Genomic DNA, 19,672 nt, shown 5'->3' with positions numbered 1-19,672 from the left:
CCTTGAGCCTTGCAAAATCTTTCAAGGGCCGAATTGATCAACAAAGTTCTCATCATATACTCCCTCCTATCGTGTCTGGGCAAAATTGCAATCACTTTGAAAATCAACCCTAATTCACGGCATTTTTTTCATCAATGACCTGTACTTTTTAAGTGATTCTGCCTGTCTCCTACTCTTAATATCATTAGTGCCAACATGTACAACTATATCACCTTTTGAGCTCTTATGAGTGATTAAGTTAGTTGTGGTAGGATACTTTCGGAAATTACTCCACGCATGGTTATTCTCCTTTTTGGCATGAAGAATTCCACCAGAGATTCCAGTGAATGCGATGTCCCTTGGATTTTGGAATAGATCCATCAGATGCTGTCGGAATCTGATTGGCTATGTACAGTTACATCATTGATGGGTTGTTTTTGAACATAAAGTCTATCTAGATATAATCGGAAAATGATCGCTATTAAAGGGATCGGTTAACACCGACCATGTCATGAGGCTTAGAGGGGAACAGGTATCCTGTGTGCTATCAGCCTAAAACACTGATGGATCCAATATTTCTCTATTACAGAAGATTTAGGAGAAGTCCAATTGGCCTGCTTCCCTAAAATCCACTCGTGCACACCTTCTCGATGGTAAGCCCTGTTACGCAACTTAGGTGGCAACGAACGTGTAGAGTGGTTCTCTTCAAGACGTCTGGTCAGCGTGAAGAGGAAAAGACCAAACCCTCCAGCATATGACAGCACGACAAAATAAAGGCCCCTCAGTCCCCAGCAGCTTTCACTCTCCCTCTTACGGCAGCGAGAGGATCAGAGTGGAAGCAGAGGTTGCTAAGAATCTATGGGTACGACCAGGCTGCCATGCACGGAAACTGAACTTGGCCTGTTATAACGTAAGATCACTTATCGGAGAAGACAGGATATTAGAGCTGGAAAAGGAATTAGAAAATGTGAATTGGAATATCATTAGTTTGGCTGAAACAAGAAGAAGAAATGAATCACTTATAAGTTTATCAAGTGGAAATCTGCTGTACACCAATGGAAACAGTGAAAGGAGTGAAGGTGGAGTTGGGTTTCTGGTCCATAAAGACTTTAAAAACAACATTTTGGAATTCAAAAGTACATCACCAAGGGTGTCAAAATTAATACTCAAGATTTCTAAGAGGTATAAGCTAAAGATTATACTGATTTATGCACCAACATTGAGCTATGATGACGAAGAGGTTGAAGAAATGTACACCGAAATTGAGAGTCTTCTAGATGAGCAGAAAACTCACTACACTATTATTTTGGAGGACTACAATGCTAAGGTTGGAAAAAGACAAAACAGCGCAGAAAGGGGAACTATAGGAAATTTTAGAATTGGTATAAGAAATGAAAGACTTGTGGAATTTGCAGAATCTCAAGGAATGTCAGTAATGAACACTTTTTTCAAGAAAAGGGTGAACAGAAAGTGGACATGGAAGAGTCCAAATGGATTAACTACTAATGAAATCGACTTCATCCTCACTAACAGAAGATATATTGTGAATGATGTAACCGTCCTGAATAAGGTAAATGTTGGAAGTGATCACAGAATGGTAAGATGTACACTTGATATAGATGTAGGAAAGGAAAGGAAAAAACTGACTCGAGTAAATAATACAAAGGTCTTTGAGATAACAGAAGAGGAGAAAAAGCAGTATGTACTGGAACATAAGAACAAGTTTGAGCTTCTGCAGACTGCTCAGGACCAAGATATCGACGAGGAATATTACAACTTTCTGAAAGTTATAAAGCCCAAAAAACCTATAAGAAAAAAGAAATCCAAAGAAGAAAAAATTAGTCAAGAAACACTTGTCATGATGAACCGAAGACGACAAATGAAAAGCAAGAAAAACACTGAGAGGGAGAAAATTGAGTATACTGAGTTATGCAAAGCCATTAGAAAGAGTCTCAGAGAGGACATAAGAAGATTTAACACAAGAAAAGTAAAACAAGCATTAAGGGAAAACAAAGGATTAAAATTAGCAGCCATGAGCAGTAATACAGAAAGACAAATGATACTGAAACTGAAGAATAGCGATGGTGTACTTATAAACAGCAGAGAAGGCATAATTCAAATAGCAGAAGACTACTATAGAGAATTATACAAGGAGCAAGGGAATGATACCAGCAGTGGGAAACATGGATTGCAAAGTAGCAACACATACGACATACCCGATATTCTTCCTGATGAGGTAGAACATGCATTGAAGAAAATGAAGAATCAGAAAGCCCCGGGGGAAGATGAAGTTACTGTAGAGTTGTTAAAATTGGGAGGAAGAGACATAACACAAAAACTGGCAAGGCTCTTCACAAAGTGCATTAGAAAAGGTGTGACACCTAAGCAGTGGAATAATGCAATCATAGTTTTGCTGCATAAGAAAGGAGATAAATGAGAAATTGGAAATTATAGACCAATTAGCTTGTTATCCCACATCTAAAATTGTTCACAAGGGTCATTACTAAGAGATTAGAAACAATACTTGATGAGAATCAACCGAAAGAGCAAGCTGGCATTAGGTCAGGATTCTCAACGATGAATCACCTTCACGTAATATCACAGCTAATGGAGAAAGCAAATGAATATAAAACACCATTATGCCTGGCATTTGTGGATTATGAAAAGGCATTTGACTCCATACAGCATAAGGCAATGTTTCGGGCACTGCAAAGACAAGGCATAGATACCCCATATATTATGATTTTGAAGAAAATATATGACAGTGCTACCCCCTTCATTAGACTAGACAAAGACAGTAGGAAATTTAAAATTGAGAAAGGAGTTTGACAAGGAGACACAATAACTCCGAAGCTGTTTACTGCTGCCCTTGAGGAAGCTTTCAGAAGATTAGACTGGTCGCAGAAAGGAGTCAATGTGAATGGAGAGTACCTAAACCATTTACGATTTGCAGATGACATTGTGGTCATAAGCCACGATCCCAAAGAATTTGAGGAAAATCTTAATCAGTTATGCACAGTTAGTAAGGATTTTGGACTAAAGATGAATATGGCTAAAACAAAAGTAATGATGAACAAGTATGCCACAGAAAGGGAAATAATGATTGAAGGAGCAGTAATTGAAAAGGTGGAGTCATATACTTATCTGGGACAAGTTATTAGCTGTAATAATGATAAATGGCTGGAAGTCAAGAGAAGAATAAATTTTGGATAGATAGCATTCAGGAAATATAGTCACATACTGAAGAGCAATATTCCGATTTGTCTGAAACGTAAAATAATGAATCAATGTATACTCCCCACCTTGACTTATGGAAGTGAAACTTGGGCACTCACCAAAAGAATGGAAGAGAAGCTGAGAACTACACAGCGAAGGATGGAACGAATTATATTGGGAATCAGACTGTTAGATAAGAAGAGAAACACATGGATTAGGCAGCAAACTCAAGTAAAGGATATTCTTATCAAAACTAATGAACTAAAATGGTCTTGAGCAGGACACATAGCTCGAAGACATGATGACAGATGGACTAAGAAAATAACAGAATGGTATCCAAGAGGAGCTAGAAGAAAACCTGGAAGACAAAGGCGGAGATGGATAGATGAAATTTATGAGTTTGTGGGTAGTAAATGGATGGCCAGTGCTCAAAACAGAAGGAACTGGAAAGTTGGTGGAGAGGCCTTCATCCTGCAGTGGATTTTTCCAATCATGACGTCATGATTGGAAAAATTGATGGTAAGTAAATTGACAGGTCAATTACAGAAGTGGATCCTGCAGATAGGTGGATGTATGTGGGAGATGCAGAGTTTAGTAAATTTAGATCACTGTTATTCAAAAACACCTCAATCAATTTCCCTCTTGCGTCCATTGTAATAGATCCCCACAATGAATGGTGATCTTAATGATCACCATTCATTGTGGGGATCATCGAAAAGGCAAGTTGTGTGAGTAGATTGTACAGTTCTGAACGAGAAAACGGCAGAGATGGTGGAATGTAAATAGAAACAAGGGTAACTGAATTGGCAACTTCAATACGAGCTGCCACAGCTTCTAGGGAGGTTTGTAACTGGATAAACCTCGATGGGGTATTGGAATTAATAGGAGATTCTGATATTCTCTCAGAATAGCATGCAGGAGATTCTGATATTCTCTCATCTGTACATGACATAAATTGAAAATTTTGGCAAGCTTTGTGGTGACAGGAATGTTTCCTGTAGGCATACGCACATGGGATTAAATTGCATGAGTAAATCCTTCAAGTCATCTGAATGGCTTCTTAGTCCTCTGCAGTTCCATTGTACGATGTTTTGCATTATTTGAGATTAGTTGGGGAAGATTCATCTGACTGTTTTTTTTGTACGGGGCATTTCTTCCGGTCTTTTTTTGAAATGTGGGGCATCCAGAATCCATTGGGTCATTGGCATGAAGTTCCATGTTGGGTTCCTCATAACCCTGGTGTTCATCTACTTCCATACTTAGTGGGTGCTTCGGTTTTCTTAGAGGCTTTAGTAATTTTCACTTTTCCTCTGTCACTCAAGACCGTGGGAGTATCAGTTTGAATACGGATTGGAGTGTTAGTGGCTTCACTGGTTTTAGTTTTAGGAGTGTCTTTTCCAGATGTTGATAGGGTTGCTTTAACCCAGTTAACAAGAGAAGCGCTGAACAGAATTGACACATATGTAGGTGCCTCCGTAGCCAGGTGGGAAGGAGCAGCAGTGTGTAGCACACGCTTCTTGATTAGACCGGGGTTCAAGCCCGTCACCACCAAATACAGAGGATGTGGAAAGGTCAGGGAATGACCACCGCATATGCCGAAGCAATATGGCCTTAGTTGCTAATGCTCCTAAAAACCAAATAACAACAAATAACGACACATATGTTTGAACTACAGTTGACGAAGAGCTCCGGGTGTGAATCGCATATGATCAACTAGGCATGGTCAACATAATCTGTCTGTGTGCCTCAGGAAATGTTACTTTATGTTCAATTTTGTATTTTTGGATTTTCTTTCCAGTTTTCCACATTTCATACGATTTGGAAAAAGCAGGGTGGCTTCCTTTGCAGTTGGGGCAAGTGGGAGTTGAGGCTGAACAATCTGTTTGTGTATGGTCTTTTGATCCACAAATTGGATCAGAGGGGATGCCATATTTCTGGCATCCCCTCTGCATACCTGCTGAGAGTGCCCATATTTCTGGCACTTAAAGCAACAAATCAGGTTTGGGATGTAAGGGCGAATTCAGAAATTTAAATAGCCAGCTTTTACTGTGGATGGCAATTGTGGAGTGCTAAATGTTAAGACGATGGATCTAGTAGGAATGAGATTTCCATCTTTCTTTGTCATAATTCGTTTGGCACTGATCACTTTTTGACTACTAAGCATTTGAACTAGTTCTTCCTCAGTGACTGTAAGTGGGTCCCACTCTGTGATAACACCTTTAGATGAATTTAAGGTGTTGTGGGGGAGTGACAGATACTGGCAGCCCGCCAAACGTCTTTGTTTTTAGCAGCCATTCCGAATGTTTGGAGGAAGATGTTTCGATCAGGAGGTCTCCTGATTCCAGTCATTTCACCATTTTTGGTAATCCAGAAATGGATTCTAAGTATCGCTGAATTAGAAATGGTGAAAATTTGCCTACAGGCTGTGTGGATAGTGAGTGTATCACCAAAAAGTTTGATAAGTCATGGCACTGTTCTACCCTCCGAAGTCTTTTCGGTTGGTTCATGTCATTATCAGTTGATGTGTCTGGCCTTGAGTTTAAAGCTTCTAGAGGTGGATACTCATTTATATCCATGGTTGCTCCTTTTTGCCTCGGAGGATTACTTTTCCCCCAAGTTACCAGCCCCGCCATGGAGAGGCAGGAGCAGTGCCACCTAGTGACCAAGCAGCTGGCAAAGTTAGTTGGTTAGTGAGAAAGCTAATAAATATATACAAAGAAAAGAAAGGTGGTTTCCCTTTCTGGGTTCTCACTTAAATTCTGTCAAGTACAGAACCACTGTAATAATAAAGTGTAATAATAAACTTACTGATAATAATAAAAGCACTAGAAATTAAACAAAGCGAAATCAATGTAAAAAATTGCTTGGACCCTATCGCTTGGCACTTGTGGCCCTTTTCTAAAGATATTATACCAAGACAGTTTTGGTGTATCTTGAGGTTTTAAATATGTCTCTTGAAGGCAGAGTGTATTTAAGAAGACATATTGGTGTGTATTTAAAGGTGAGATCGTACACTTCATCAATATTGGCATGGAAACTACGACAATTTCACTGAATTATTGTTTTCATTATTAGTTTTTTGTTGGGCTTTCAGAACGTTTTCGTGGTGTTGAAGTTCTGTTTTTCATTCTTGTTTTTATCTTTTTTTAGAAAGAAAGGCTTTCCTGTGTCCATGTCTTCTTCGACAAAAATTTCTATGACATCATCATCTGCAGATTTTTCACTAATATCCATTTCCTCTTGATGTCTGGGAGTTTTGATTTGTTTTTCTCTGCATTCTTGGTTTGGGGAGTGAAGTTTTTCATGGGGAATACATATTGGTGTATTGACTGCTCGAGTTTGAGTTGCACTGTACAGAGTTTTGAGGTAATTTGAGAAAGACTCTTGGCAATACTGACAATTCAGTATGCATTGCTGTTGTCTGGTATTTTTTGGTTACTCGGACATATGTGGGGCTGTTTGGGTTGGTTGGAGGTGAGATGATTTGCTTTGTTTCTTGATAGAAAACATTATGGTTTGCTTTATATTTCTGAATATGTTTTTCGCTTTTCCAGCGTTCACATGTTCTAGCATAGGCAGGGTGGTTTTTTTTTACAATTTGGGCATATTGGTTGAGCGACAGTACAGGCTTCGCAGTCCTGTTCTATTGACCCGCATTTTGCACGAGCAGGGGTTCCCCAGCAAGCTGTCTGGGAATGTCCATATTTCTGACATTGGAAACACCTGAGCAAGTTTGGAATAAATGGTCTGACATTGCATGCCACATATCCAGCCTTAATGGATGTTGGATGATGTGGTGTGTTAAACGACAAGATCAGATTACGCGTCGAGGTCAGATTACCATCTTTTCTGATGGAGATTCTCTTTACTTGAATAACTCCTTGTTCTTTAAGTTCTGGTATCTCCTCTTCAGACACATTTAGTAAATCTCAGTCTGAGATTACTCCTTCAGAGGTGGTCATGATCTGTGGGGTGTCACTGTGACTCCGGCAAAGAGTTTAATGTTTAAAGTCACTCTGAATGTTTAGTGTTAGGAGTCTCAATGAGAATGTCTCCAGACCTCAGTCTTTTTAGAGACTTTGGAGATCCTGCTCTACTTTCTAATTCCTTTTGGAATCTAAATGGTGAGAGTTTCCCAACTACATTTTCACCAGTTGAGTGGATAATTAAGAAAGTTGGACTAGGTCTTTTCGCAGTACTGTTTGCATTTCCTTTATAGGTCTCTGTCTTGGTTTTCTGACGTTTGGCAGTTCCTGCACTGGAACTGTCTTTCTTTTTGAATGTCTGGGATGCGTCTGGCAGCCCTGATAAATCACAGTTCGGTTTACTTGTGATGATGTGCTTTTTTTGGCCCTGGGAGATTGTCTTTTCCTCCCAAATTACCAGCCCCGTCATATGAAGGCAAGAGTGGTGCCACCTAGTGACCCAAGCGAAGAGAAGGTTAGTATGAACTAAAAATAAAAAATGGGGGGTTAAAGAAAGGTGCTTTCCTTTCTAGGTTATATTATTTGAATAGGTCTATTTAACTCTGATACTCAAGAGTTAATGGACTTGCAAAACTCAGGAGAAACGTATTTACAGTAAAGCGTACCAGACAATCACTACGAAAAGGCGCTGTGTTCGCTAATATCGCTTGGCATTCAAGGCCACCAGTGATGTGAATAGAAGATCTGTATCAGGCTGTAAGAGAGTGACTATGAATTCCCAAGATCAATATTTGAAATGGCTATGGCTTCGTAATTGCCATGCTAGTGCACTTGATCTAAAACTGGACTTTGAGTGGCTTCTATGGTTGTAACAAGAGCACGAACTATCCAAAGACGGCTTCTAGAATGTGGTCCGCATGCCTATCGGCCCAAGAAGCCTTTGTTGACCCAACAAATGAGGAAGAAGCGACTTGCCTGGGCTAAAATGCATGTTTCAAGGACAAAAGAGCAATGGAACACCGTCCTATTTTTTGATGAATCTAAATTCGACCTGCATGGCTCGTATGGGAAGCGATAAGTCAGAAGAAGAAAATCGGATTTATACCATGCTGACTGCATAACACCGGCTGTAAAGTTCCCCGCCGGTCAGATGGTCTGTGGAGATGCATAACAAGCAAATGGGTGGGGCGAAGTAAGTTTATTAACGAAACGGTGAATGCAGAAACCTACACTGCTTGGAGGAGTGCCTGAAACCCGTTATTAGGAAACACTACACAGACGTCCAAAACTGCATTTTTCAACAGGACTCAGCACCTTGCCATGCACAGCAAAATTGATAAGTTTTATCTTATTTAAATTTAATGATGAGTTTGTCTTCTTGTCTCACAAGGCTTAAAACATACTTACACCAATGTTTTCCATCATTTTCCTCCCGTAAGGTGCAGTCACACCTCAGAAATGCTGGCATTACAGTGTTAGACTCCCTGGAAAGAGTCCACATTGGAACACTATTGAAAATTGCTGCTACATAGTGTCGTCCAAAATTACTCAGAAGAAGCCAACAAAGTAAGATTCAGCTGCAGGAAAGCATTGTGAGGGTGTGGTACTACGAAATCAGGCAACTGTATATTCAGAAGTTGATTAACTCTGTGCCAGATCATTGCAAAGCTGTAACTGCAGCTCAAGGAGGAACAACAAAATATTGAGAACTTATTTTGCTGATTTACAGTATACATAATACTATTATGTTAACTTGTCATTTCAGTTTGTACATGTAAATGCAATAAAATGTATGTTTGGTTGTCATAATTGCCATTTGCACTTAAACTCACATTTAGACAATTACTCTTAAAATCTCAAAGCTGTTAGTAATGAACAAGTGCATGGTAATGAACAAGCTAATGGGAGTGCTGCGGCTCAGAGGAGAACTGAGGGGGAGCAGTTGCCCTCTGAATCACAGCCTATTAAAATGCACTATTTGCTTGATGTTTGTGGAGCAGTCAGGTACGGGACATGATACTGCCATGGGGGATGTCTTTGTATGTGCGCAATGCAAGGAGTGTAAGGAAATCAGGCGACAACTCAGCATTGTTATGGGCCTATATGAGAGCTTGAAGGACAGGGTGGATGCCCTCGAAGGATTAAAAGTGAGGGACCCATCAAGCTCTCAGCTGCCCACACCAACGCCAGAGCTTGCACTTGGTCATCGTGCAACACAGCAGCAGCCCCCAAGGCAGAATGCGCTGGTCCCAAAGGAACTAGTAGTTGTTGGTGACTCTATTGTCAGGGAAACGGGAAACATGCTTTATAAAAAGGATAGGTGGAACAGGACCAGGGTATGTCTGCAAGGGGCAAAGGTTGATGACGTTGTAGAGCGGATATCATCTTTTAAGGGCACAAAAAGTGATATAGTTGTACATGTTGGCACTAATGATATTAAGAGTAGGAGACCGGCGGAATTACTTAACAAGTACAGGTCACTGTTGAAAAAAAGCCGTGAATTAGGGTTGAATTTGAAAGTGTCTGCAATTCTGCCCAGACACGATAGGAGGGAGTATAGGACGAGAGCCCTGTAGATCAATTCGGCCTTGGAAGGATTGTGCAAGGCTCAAGGGGTAGAATTTTTTTCAGCCTGGTCTGTACTTGTTAACAGGAGAGACTGCTTCTACAGGGATGAGATACACTTAAATAGAAAGGTTGCAAGAATGTTTGCTGAGGCTATCGAGGAAATGTTAGGTGGGTCGGAAAACTGCTAGATTGGGGGGATACAAGGACTAATAGATTAACAGTAGCCACTGGCAGAGGTGAAAATGATTCTTGCACTGCGTCTATTGGAATGAGCCGCAGCTTGGAAAATAAGATGCAGGATATTCCAGAGACTGCTGGGAATCATTGGGGTACAAATAAACACATAGGTTTATTGTATTAGGTCTATTGTGTTAGGGTAGCTAAGAAAAAGAACAGGTGCATGTATACTTGCGTGTACACAAATGCTAGTAAATAAATTTGATGAATTTGAGGTATTGCTCAAAACATCAAAGGCAGATATTGTGGGGAGTTCAGAGACGTGGTGTCACACAGATATAAGGAATGCAGAACTGGAATTTGGGAAGTACAATGTCTACAGAAAGGATAGACAGGGTAGGAAGGGAGGAGGGGTTATGCTATTAGTTAAGAAATACATAAAATCCAAGGAAGTGAAGCCAGTCAACATTGCTGGACAGTGCAGTGTCGAGTCAGTTTGGTGTGACATTAACATTGGGAGATCAAAATTGAGAGTAAGAGTGTGTTATAGGCCTAATGATTCTGATGAGTATAATAAGAAATTGTACGGGGAAATAGAGTGGGCCAGCAAATCAGAGAGTCTTATAATGGGGGATTTTAATTTCCCAGATATTGACTGGAATTTGGGGGCTGGTCACTCACACACTAGCAAGGCTTTTGTGGATTTATTGGATGATTGTTTTCTACATCAGCATGTTCGGGAGGCAACTAGAGGGAATAATACTCTTGATTTGATTATCAGTAGTGATTCTTCATGCATTAAGAATCTGCAGGTAAATGAACCACTAGGTGGCAGTTATCATAGTTTGCTGAAGTGGGATTTACTCAAAGAGGTAACTACCATTAGGGATAAAGGGAAGGGTTATTGCTTTCGTAAAGGCGACTACGATGGACTGAGACAGAATTTAAATTCTATACAGTGTGACCAACTGATGATGTTACCAACAGCAAATTCAAAATGGGAAATATTCAAAGAATGCTTCCCATTTTGGAATGAGAAGATAAAATGGAAACCATTCCATTTATCTTCCAAGATAAATGGAATGCTTTCCATTTATCTTCCAAGATAAACAGAATGCTTTCCATTTATCTTGGAAGCTACTAGGCTTTACATACCAACTAAGAAATATTGTTCAAGGTTTAGGCCTATGTGGATGTCAGATGAACTAATGAGACATAGGGCAGAGAAGAAAAATGCATGGGATACATACAAATTAACACATGACACAGAAGCCTACGATAGATACAAGTTGATCTGTAACCAAGTTACAAAGGCAGGTGAAAGCAGATTACGAGAAATCTTTGGCAAGGGATGCAAAGAAAATCAGCAAAGTGCTCTTTACTTATGTAAACTCTAGAAGGATGGGGATGAATCAGATTGGTCCACTTGATATCGATGGTTCAACTGTTGATGATCCTGCTCAGGTAGCTAACAAACTGAATGAATATTTTGCATCGACATTCACACATGAGGAGTTATACAGAGAGGGGAATGCCAGAGGTGTATTCAACTCTGGCAGTAAGCTACAGAATCTTGTAATAACTGAGAGTAAAGTGGAGGAGAAATTGTTGAAGATAAATACAAGAAAGGCACCTGGGGTGGATGGGATCTATCCAGTTATATTAAAGGAGGCAGCAAAGGAAGTAAGCAAACCCTTAGCCATAATTATAGAACTTCCTTGGATTCATGGGATGTACCCATAGACTGGAGATGTGCAAATGTGACCCCAATTCACAAAGGAGGATCAAAGGCTGACACACGTAATTACAGACCTGTGAGTTTAACTTCTGTTCTAGGAAAATTAATGGAGGCACTGGTTAAAGAAGCACTGCAGGATCATCTAGACAAGACTTCAGTTATAGCTCAGACACAGCATGGTTTTGTTCAGGGGAAGTCTTGCCTGACCAATTTGATTGGATACTAAAATGCAGTCACAAAAGAACTGAATGCAGGGAATAACTTTGATATTATATACTTGGATCTTAGAAAGGCTTCTGATACTGTTGCACATGGAAGACTGCTGCACAAATTGGAGCACTGTGGCATTCGAGGCAAATTGCTGCTATGGATAAAGAGGTGGTTGATGGGGAGAAGACAGAGTGGTAATCAGCGGACACTGCTCATCGTGGACTAATGTTATTAGTGGAGTCCCTCAGGGTTCAGTGTTGGGTCCATTATTGTTTTCTGTATTTATAAATAATACTGATGATGGTATATCAAGCCTAATGTCCAAGTTTGCAGACGATACAAAGGTTGGCAGGGTTGTTATGGACACTACTGACACTATGCTGCTGCAACAGGATCTGGAAAGGTTGAGTAGATGGAATTTAACATTGACAAATGTAAAGTACTACATATGGGAAACAGCAACCCCAGAGCAATGTATCAACTCTGTGGTACTACACTGACAGTGGAGGAGAATGAAAAGGACATGGGGGTAATTGTGAAGGCAGATATGAAGTTTTCTTAGTAGTGCAGACGGGCTGGAAGAGTAGCTCATTGTGTCTTGTCAATGATATACAGGAATTTTTCTAGCAGGGATAAGGAGGTGATTATTCCCTTGTATAAGGCAATGGTCAGGCCACACCTTGAGTACTGTATACTGGTCTGGAGGCATCATTTTACGAAGGATGTATAGCTGTTGGAACGAGTACAGAGAAGGACAACAAGATTAGTGAATGGAACAAAGGATTGCTCTTACGAAGAAAGGCTTAAGTTTTACAGATTACAGTGTCTGGAGTTTTAGGATAGATGTGCGGAAGAAGTTTGCCTTTAGCCAGCGGGTAGTTGGTTGGTGGAACAGATTTCCATCTTTTGTTCTGGAATTTGACAGCCTAAATAAATTTAAGTTTGAGCTGGACAGGTATTTGGAACAAACGGAGGGGTGGGTGAAGTGGAAGTTTTTTTTTTTTTTTTGGCTGATGCTGCCTGAGCTTGCTTTCTTGCATCATATGCCTCTACTAATGCTAATGGAAAGACACTCCGTGGTAGACACAATAATGACCTTCATCAAGACCATATCAATAACATTGCTTCCAATGCATTGCTCACAAGCAGGACATTATCAACACCAGAAACTATAGAAAATACATCGCAAAGGAGCCCGGAATGTCAGACGACACATGTCGTCGATGCCACCTGGCCTCAGAAATTATTGAACACATCACTGTGGGTTGCAAGACGATCACCCAGACTGATTACACTCATAGACACGACCAGGTAGCCAGGATAATACACCAGAAGCTAGCAAGGAAATACGAGTTCATCAAAGAAAGTGTACTATACTATAAGTATGAACCCCAGGCAGTACTAGAAACCCCAACACACAAGCTGTACTGGGACTATGCCATAATAACAGATAAGATCATCCCGAACAACAGACCGGACATAACCCTTGTGGCCAAGATGGAAAAGGCTACCTACCTGATTGACATAGCAGTGGCCAACACTAGCAATGTCCAGAAAACCCATGAGGAAAAAATTAGGAAGTACACGAACCTGAAACATGAAGTCAAGGAGATGTGGCATATGCAAGACGTATCGACCATCCCAATCATTGTGTCAACCACCGGTATGATGCCACAGACTCTACATAGCAGCCTAGCAGCAATAGGTCTCCCAGAGAACACCTACAAGGAACTCCAGAAAGTTGCAATCCTGAACATCTGTAGGATAGCCAGATTCCTCAACCAACAGTAACACCAGACATTGCAACCACCCTGTGTACTTGGTAGCAGTACCCGTCACGGAGTGGAATCCCCCAATCAGGGAGAAATAATATAAGAGCAACAACAATAATAATTCGAGAAGAAGAAGAAGAACAGTCGATCAGGAACACCTACAACTGCCGAACCCAAGGAATTGATAACATCCACAACTACTGGTACTAGAAGCTCAGCACACACAAGCACCCAGCAGAGCAGTTCACTCGAATGATAAGGCACCCGGAGACAATCCCGAAGTTTCCCACCGAAGGAGGTACATATCTGAAGCCTAAAGATGAAGATACAAGAAACCCAGCGAAATACAGGACAATCACATGCCTCCAAACAATATACAAGATCCTGACCAGCTGCATAACCAAGAAGATATCAGACCACTTGGAGAGTCAGAACATAATGGCCAAACAGCAGAAGGGATGCAAGCGGAAGAGCAAATGTCCATAGATGTCGCAGTTATGGAGCAAGCCTACAAGAAGCACTGCAACCTATGCACAGCCTACATTGATCACCGCAAGGCCTTCGACTTCGTACCTCATAACTGGCTAATAGAGACCCTGAAGATCTACAAGATCAATCCGATAGTAACAATGGTGAAATGGAGTACCACCATTAAGGTTGAGAACATCACAACCAGGCCAATCCCCATTAGAAGAGATTCCTCTTCTAATGGAGACAATGATGACCAAGAGCCACCAACACCACCCAAAGTCAGTAGTGGAGAGACTAACAATAGCTCAGAAAGAGGAAGGAAGGGGGCTGATAGACCTGATAGAGCAACTGAAAACAGCGATAGTTAACCTGAAGGATTACTTCGAGAACAACACAGCACCACTCCACCAGGCAATAAGGAAGACAGATGAGTGGTATATCCCACTCAACCTAAGCAACCACCGGTATGGTGCCAAACACTCTACATAGCAGCCTAGCAGCAATAGGTCTCCCAGAGAACACCTACAAGAAACTCCAGTAAGTCGCAATCCTGAACACATGTAGGATAGTCAGAGATTTCCTCAACCAACAGTAACACCAGACATTACAAACACCCTGTGTCTTTGGTAGCAGTACTCGTCACGGAGTGGAATCCCCCAATCAGGGAGATCTAATATAAGAGCAACAATAATAATGATAATGGTACTAAGTACTATAGGTTCTAATACCTTTTGTGTTTGGGGTTCTTATTTAAAAAAAAAAAAAAAAAAGAAGGAAACTTTTGGAACAAGCCTCTACATACATACATATATCTATATATATATTGTGTTCTTACTGAAGAGGATACGCTTCAGTTCTTACTGTCCAGAGGATAACATTTCCTATATTTTTTTTTTTTTCATTAACATACTTCTTTTGGTAAAATAAAATTACGGCTTTCTCAGAGCGAATTGTAACAGGTTTAATAATATATATAGAAACATATAAACATACAAAGCTTTCGGTTGGTTAGACAACCTTCTTCAGTTGAAACAAAACATAAAATGACAGTTAGAATGGAGGCGTGTACTGCCAATCTGGTACGTGAAGCGCGTGGCAGTACACGCCCCATTCTAACTGTCATTTTATGTTTTGTTTCAACTGAAGAAGGTTGTCTAATCAACCGAAAGCTTTGTATGTTTATATGTTTCTATATATATATTATTAAACCTGTTACAATTCGCTCTGAGAAAGCCGTAATTTTATTTTACCAATATGAATCCGGAGCACAATAGACCTTTTTAACCGCATACTTCTTTTATTTATATTAACACCTCTAACACATCATTTCATTCATATAGGTTCTTTCTGCCATCAGAGGCACTCCCCTCCCACTATTTCAAATAAACATACTAAAACCCTCTCAAGGCTAGAAGAACACTTGCAATTGACATAGGGCATATTGCCTACAGCAATTCACCATCACGCCATAGTCAAATGTGTGGCTGCTAACTGTCATTTAGTCAGCACACATAAAACAACCAGAAGGCGAGAATTTGATCTCTTTTTCAGTCTGACCACCACAGTACAAGAAGGAAGTAAGGACCTATTATCATTTAATCTGATACATACCCATCGATCTTTGTTCTGCCTATCCCAGTTTTCTGATTCTGAAACTATTTTTACAGAATTTAAATTTAACACATTATCTATTCTCATTTATTATCACTTTTATATACAATCACCTAAAAATTAAACTCAGGCAAAACTAGGATGGGAATAACAGAAATGGTTATGCATGAGACATGATCGATAGCCAGACTTTTAGTCTGGCTATCGGTCTGCTCAAAGCCCCTGAAAAAGTAGCAGACTGATGACCAAGTTGAAGAAAGTTATTTTCATTATTCACTATTCTAATTTTATTTTCCTTTACATTCTATTATTAGCCCTTGCCTTTAGTACACAGGACTTCCAGAATAAAGCTAGTTTTCTTTTACTAACTTGTTAGTTTGGTCCATATACACCTAATTCCCTACAGATAGATACCATATAATAAAATTGACTAATATATATATATATATATATATATATAGATATATAGCTTCTTGATTAGACCGGGGTTCAAGCCCATGAGCCACCAAATACGGAGGATGCGGAAAGGTCAGGGAATGACCACCGCATATCCCGGGAGCAATATGGCTTTAGCTGCTAATGCTCTTAAAAACCAAATAACAACAACAACAACAATATATATATATTCCCTTCTTTTTTCTACTTAATAGTTTTAAAGCAAATACAGCATCAACATAATAAACCCTTTTTGAAACCCATTCTCCTCTTCTCTCAATGTATATTCTATTAATCATGTTTAATTTCTCTTTTATAATAGTTTCAAAAATTGATATGCAAAAATAGTTGCATATATCTAGATTCTAAAAGATTTATTCCTCTATAGTTACAATAAATTTGTTTATCTTCTCTGCTGTGTGCAGAAATTAAAAGAGTGCTTGTAATTCCTAAATATAAAACATAAATTGAGAATAGAAAGGGAGGAAATGTACCATGCCATAAATTTCTTACCTTTAAATATTATGCCTTGGGAATTATTCATTGACCCCTTAAGTATTTCCTCTTTCTTTGGTGATTCAGGTCTTTAAAAGTAGAAAAGAAGAACATACATATCTTACTGCTATTAAAACTTATTCTTTAAAATCATTTTATACCTAACTATCAAAACATATTTAGAAAATTAAATGTAAAGTGTGTTAGTTGTCTGACGGCACTGGGGGTTCCCCCCCCCATCTCCATGTTGTATTCTATCTAAGTAACACAGAACTCTGGGGAGACCAGAGATTTAAAAAGTGTGTGGGGAGTGGTTTCTTGTATAGTGTTATGTTCTGTTGTTTCTCTGACCATTTAGCTCAGAGGTTCCCAAACTTACTCGGTTCACGGCGACTTAGTGTACCAGTAATTTTTTCATGACACCCCTAGGTCAAAAGAAATACCTAACACAGTGGTTTTCGACCTTTTCATATATACCTATATAATAATTTTATTCTTTATATAGAGGTACTAAATAAAGATCACCACAAAATTAAAAATATACGGTACAATGGATACCGTACACCTTTTTATAATGAAATAAATAATAACATCTTTAAGTAACTTAAACCCAAATGACGCAGCATGGCAAGACCTATATATGCAGGACGATTCACTACCAGTGCGACAAACTTGCAGGAGGTGTAGGGGGCACAGAGACGAATCGGAATCACATAACATTGCAGGGTCCGAAATGCCTTCGACATGTGGTAGAGGACGTTGAACGAGAGGTCGCATGAACAGCGATCCCGCTGGAAGTCAGCATTTGCGAACCGTTTCTGTTGAAGAAACCAAGTAGCAAAAGTCCTCCGGAGGAGATAATCTGCAGGCTCCAATGATCGGACGCATTGCAGATGGTATGAACTCATTTGGTTTGTTGACAGTATCCTCCATACAGTGGATTGGGAAATACCCAATCGTTGGCCTATCGCTCGAGTACTCGTACTCTGATTGCCTTCTGCAAGACGTAGGACATTCTCCTCATTGTCTGGCGTCCTCGTCGTTCGCTCTCGATTCATGGTACCTCTCATGAAACAACCAGTCTCACGTAACCTTCTGTGCACATGTGCGAATATCGTATGATGAGGAGCACGCCTGTACGGGAAACGTTCCTGGTACAAGCGCAGAGCGGCGCGCCCGTTACAGTCCGCAGATCCATACGCGAGGTGCATGTCGGCCAGTTCAACGTTTGAATACTCGTCCATCCTACTGCCTCGGGAACCGGTTCGCAAATGCTGACTTCCAGCGGGATCGCTGTTCATGCAACCTCCCGTTCAACGTCCTCTACCGCATGACGAAGGCATTTTGGACCCTGCAATGCTATGTGATTCCGATTCGTCTTTGTGCCCCCTACACCTCCTGCAAGTTTGTCGCACTGGTAGCGAATCACCCTGTATATAAAAATGGGGGAGAACACTAGAATTTGGAAAGGCCAAAAGAGGTTTTATTATTATTATTATTATTTTTATTAGCTATAGGTTGCAAGAAAGCCTGAGGCTTATGCTGTACCAGCCAAATAAAAAAAAATAATAATAAAATTCCTGAGTTACCTTGAGTGAGAGAAAGAGTCAAAAGTAGAAGGGAATCACCAAGAAACAGAAGAATGATGATATCCAGCTCAGAACCCTGGTTAATGAGAAAAGCGGTTGAATTTTTTAGACGCTGATTAGAATTTGACTGCATTGTTAGGGGGTGTACTCGGTTGGTTTAGTAAGAGTGGGGAGAAGGTCTGGAGGGGGAACAAATAGAAGGATGGGGACGATAGAGTAGGCATTCTCAAAGAGGCCGGTGGGGATGAGCCCCACCAGGCGAAGTACAGGGAAGGTAGGGAGTGGAGGAGACAGAGATTTGTCACATCCCTCCCCTGCCTGGGAATGGGGTTTTAAAGGGAACTGGGTTAGAGTACCCAGTTCAGATCACGAAATTGTGTGTTGGCAGCAAAGCTGCAGTATGGGTCCCTGTCTTGTCGAATCTGGTATGAAGGTCAAACTGCCCATCCCGCTCTGAGGGTGGGATATGTTAGCTGGTAGTGAAGAACGCACCAGACAAGGGGAAAGGGTAAGAGAGAGACATATTTACTTGATTCATAATCTGCATTCTCACTCTACTGGCATTCTGTTTTTATACTTTTTCCTTAGAGTTTATTTTTTTTTTTTCCCTTGTTAGTTTATATATATATTTTTTCCTCCCTCACTCACTCATTCATCTCTTTCTCACATACCAGGGGGGGATGCAATAGTGCGTAATGTAATTTAAATACTAATCCTTAGTAATTAAGCTAAATAAGAAAGAATACAAAAGATTAAAACCAGGGTTAGTGTGAACTTAATTGTAACATTTATGGTTTGTGTTCTTTTTCTCACGCACTTACACTCTCATTCATTCTTCTAGCTTTCATTTCATTTGTTCAACTCTTACTTTCTGCACTGCATTCTCTCAACACCTCAACTTACTGTTATTATTCAGTTGTAGTGCAGGCCATGGGAGAATGCAGTGATAGTGTTTGTGTTGTCAGTAAATGTTTGTTGGTATATATAAAGTAGTGTAGGTTATTATTAAATTTGTATTCTTTCAGCCAATTACATTTTCTCTTCCACTCATTCCCATTCACCATAATACTCATTCACTCTCTTCACTCATTCATAATTCCTTTTTATAACTTTGGGCTGACCATTGCCATCAGTGACAGAAACGTTTTGGTAACTAGGCCGCTGGTTTCCTGCTCCTATTTTGTTTTCCATAGCTCTGGAGCTTTGTGGCTATTCTTTTTCTTTAGGCATTGAAGGTGTTGGCTGTATCAACAGCTATCCCCAGAAATTCTGTGGGTATGCCCTTTTTAAGTCTATAATACAAGCCTCTTTTGGCTATTTCCAGGTAAATTGGGAGAGCTCAAGCCAGCAACTGTAGCGCAGGTGTGTGCGACATGCTCTGGTAATGGTGAGAAGTATTGTCCTGTGTACTGAATCTAATCTATTCCTTTTTTTTACTATGGCCAAGCGGGTAAACCCCACATTGCACGGTAAATGATTGCCAGG

The 19,672-nt window shown here is 40.2% G+C and overlaps 1 protein-coding gene across 1 annotated transcript in view; it reads right to left on the bottom strand.

Annotated features, from left to right (window-relative positions):
- Positions 1-19,672, bottom strand: part of LOC150081130 (focal adhesion kinase 1-like) — a 1,307,299-nt gene that overhangs the window by 780,396 nt on the left and 507,231 nt on the right. Inside the window, exon 12 of the mRNA XM_090380936.1 lies at positions 16,617-16,687. Coding sequence (XP_090237062.1) covers positions 16,617-16,687 — 71 coding nt within the window. The remainder of the gene's footprint in view (positions 1-16,616; positions 16,688-19,672) is intronic.

The sequence above is a fragment of the Mastigoproctus giganteus genome, chromosome 9 (genome assembly GCF_048544385.1).
Source record: "Mastigoproctus giganteus isolate SK-2022 chromosome 9, ASM4854438v1, whole genome shotgun sequence".
NCBI classification, from domain to species: domain Eukaryota; kingdom Metazoa; phylum Arthropoda; class Arachnida; order Uropygi; family Thelyphonidae; genus Mastigoproctus; species Mastigoproctus giganteus.
Note: the sequence above shows the minus strand (reverse complement) of the source record. Positions and strands in the feature narration are given on the sequence as shown.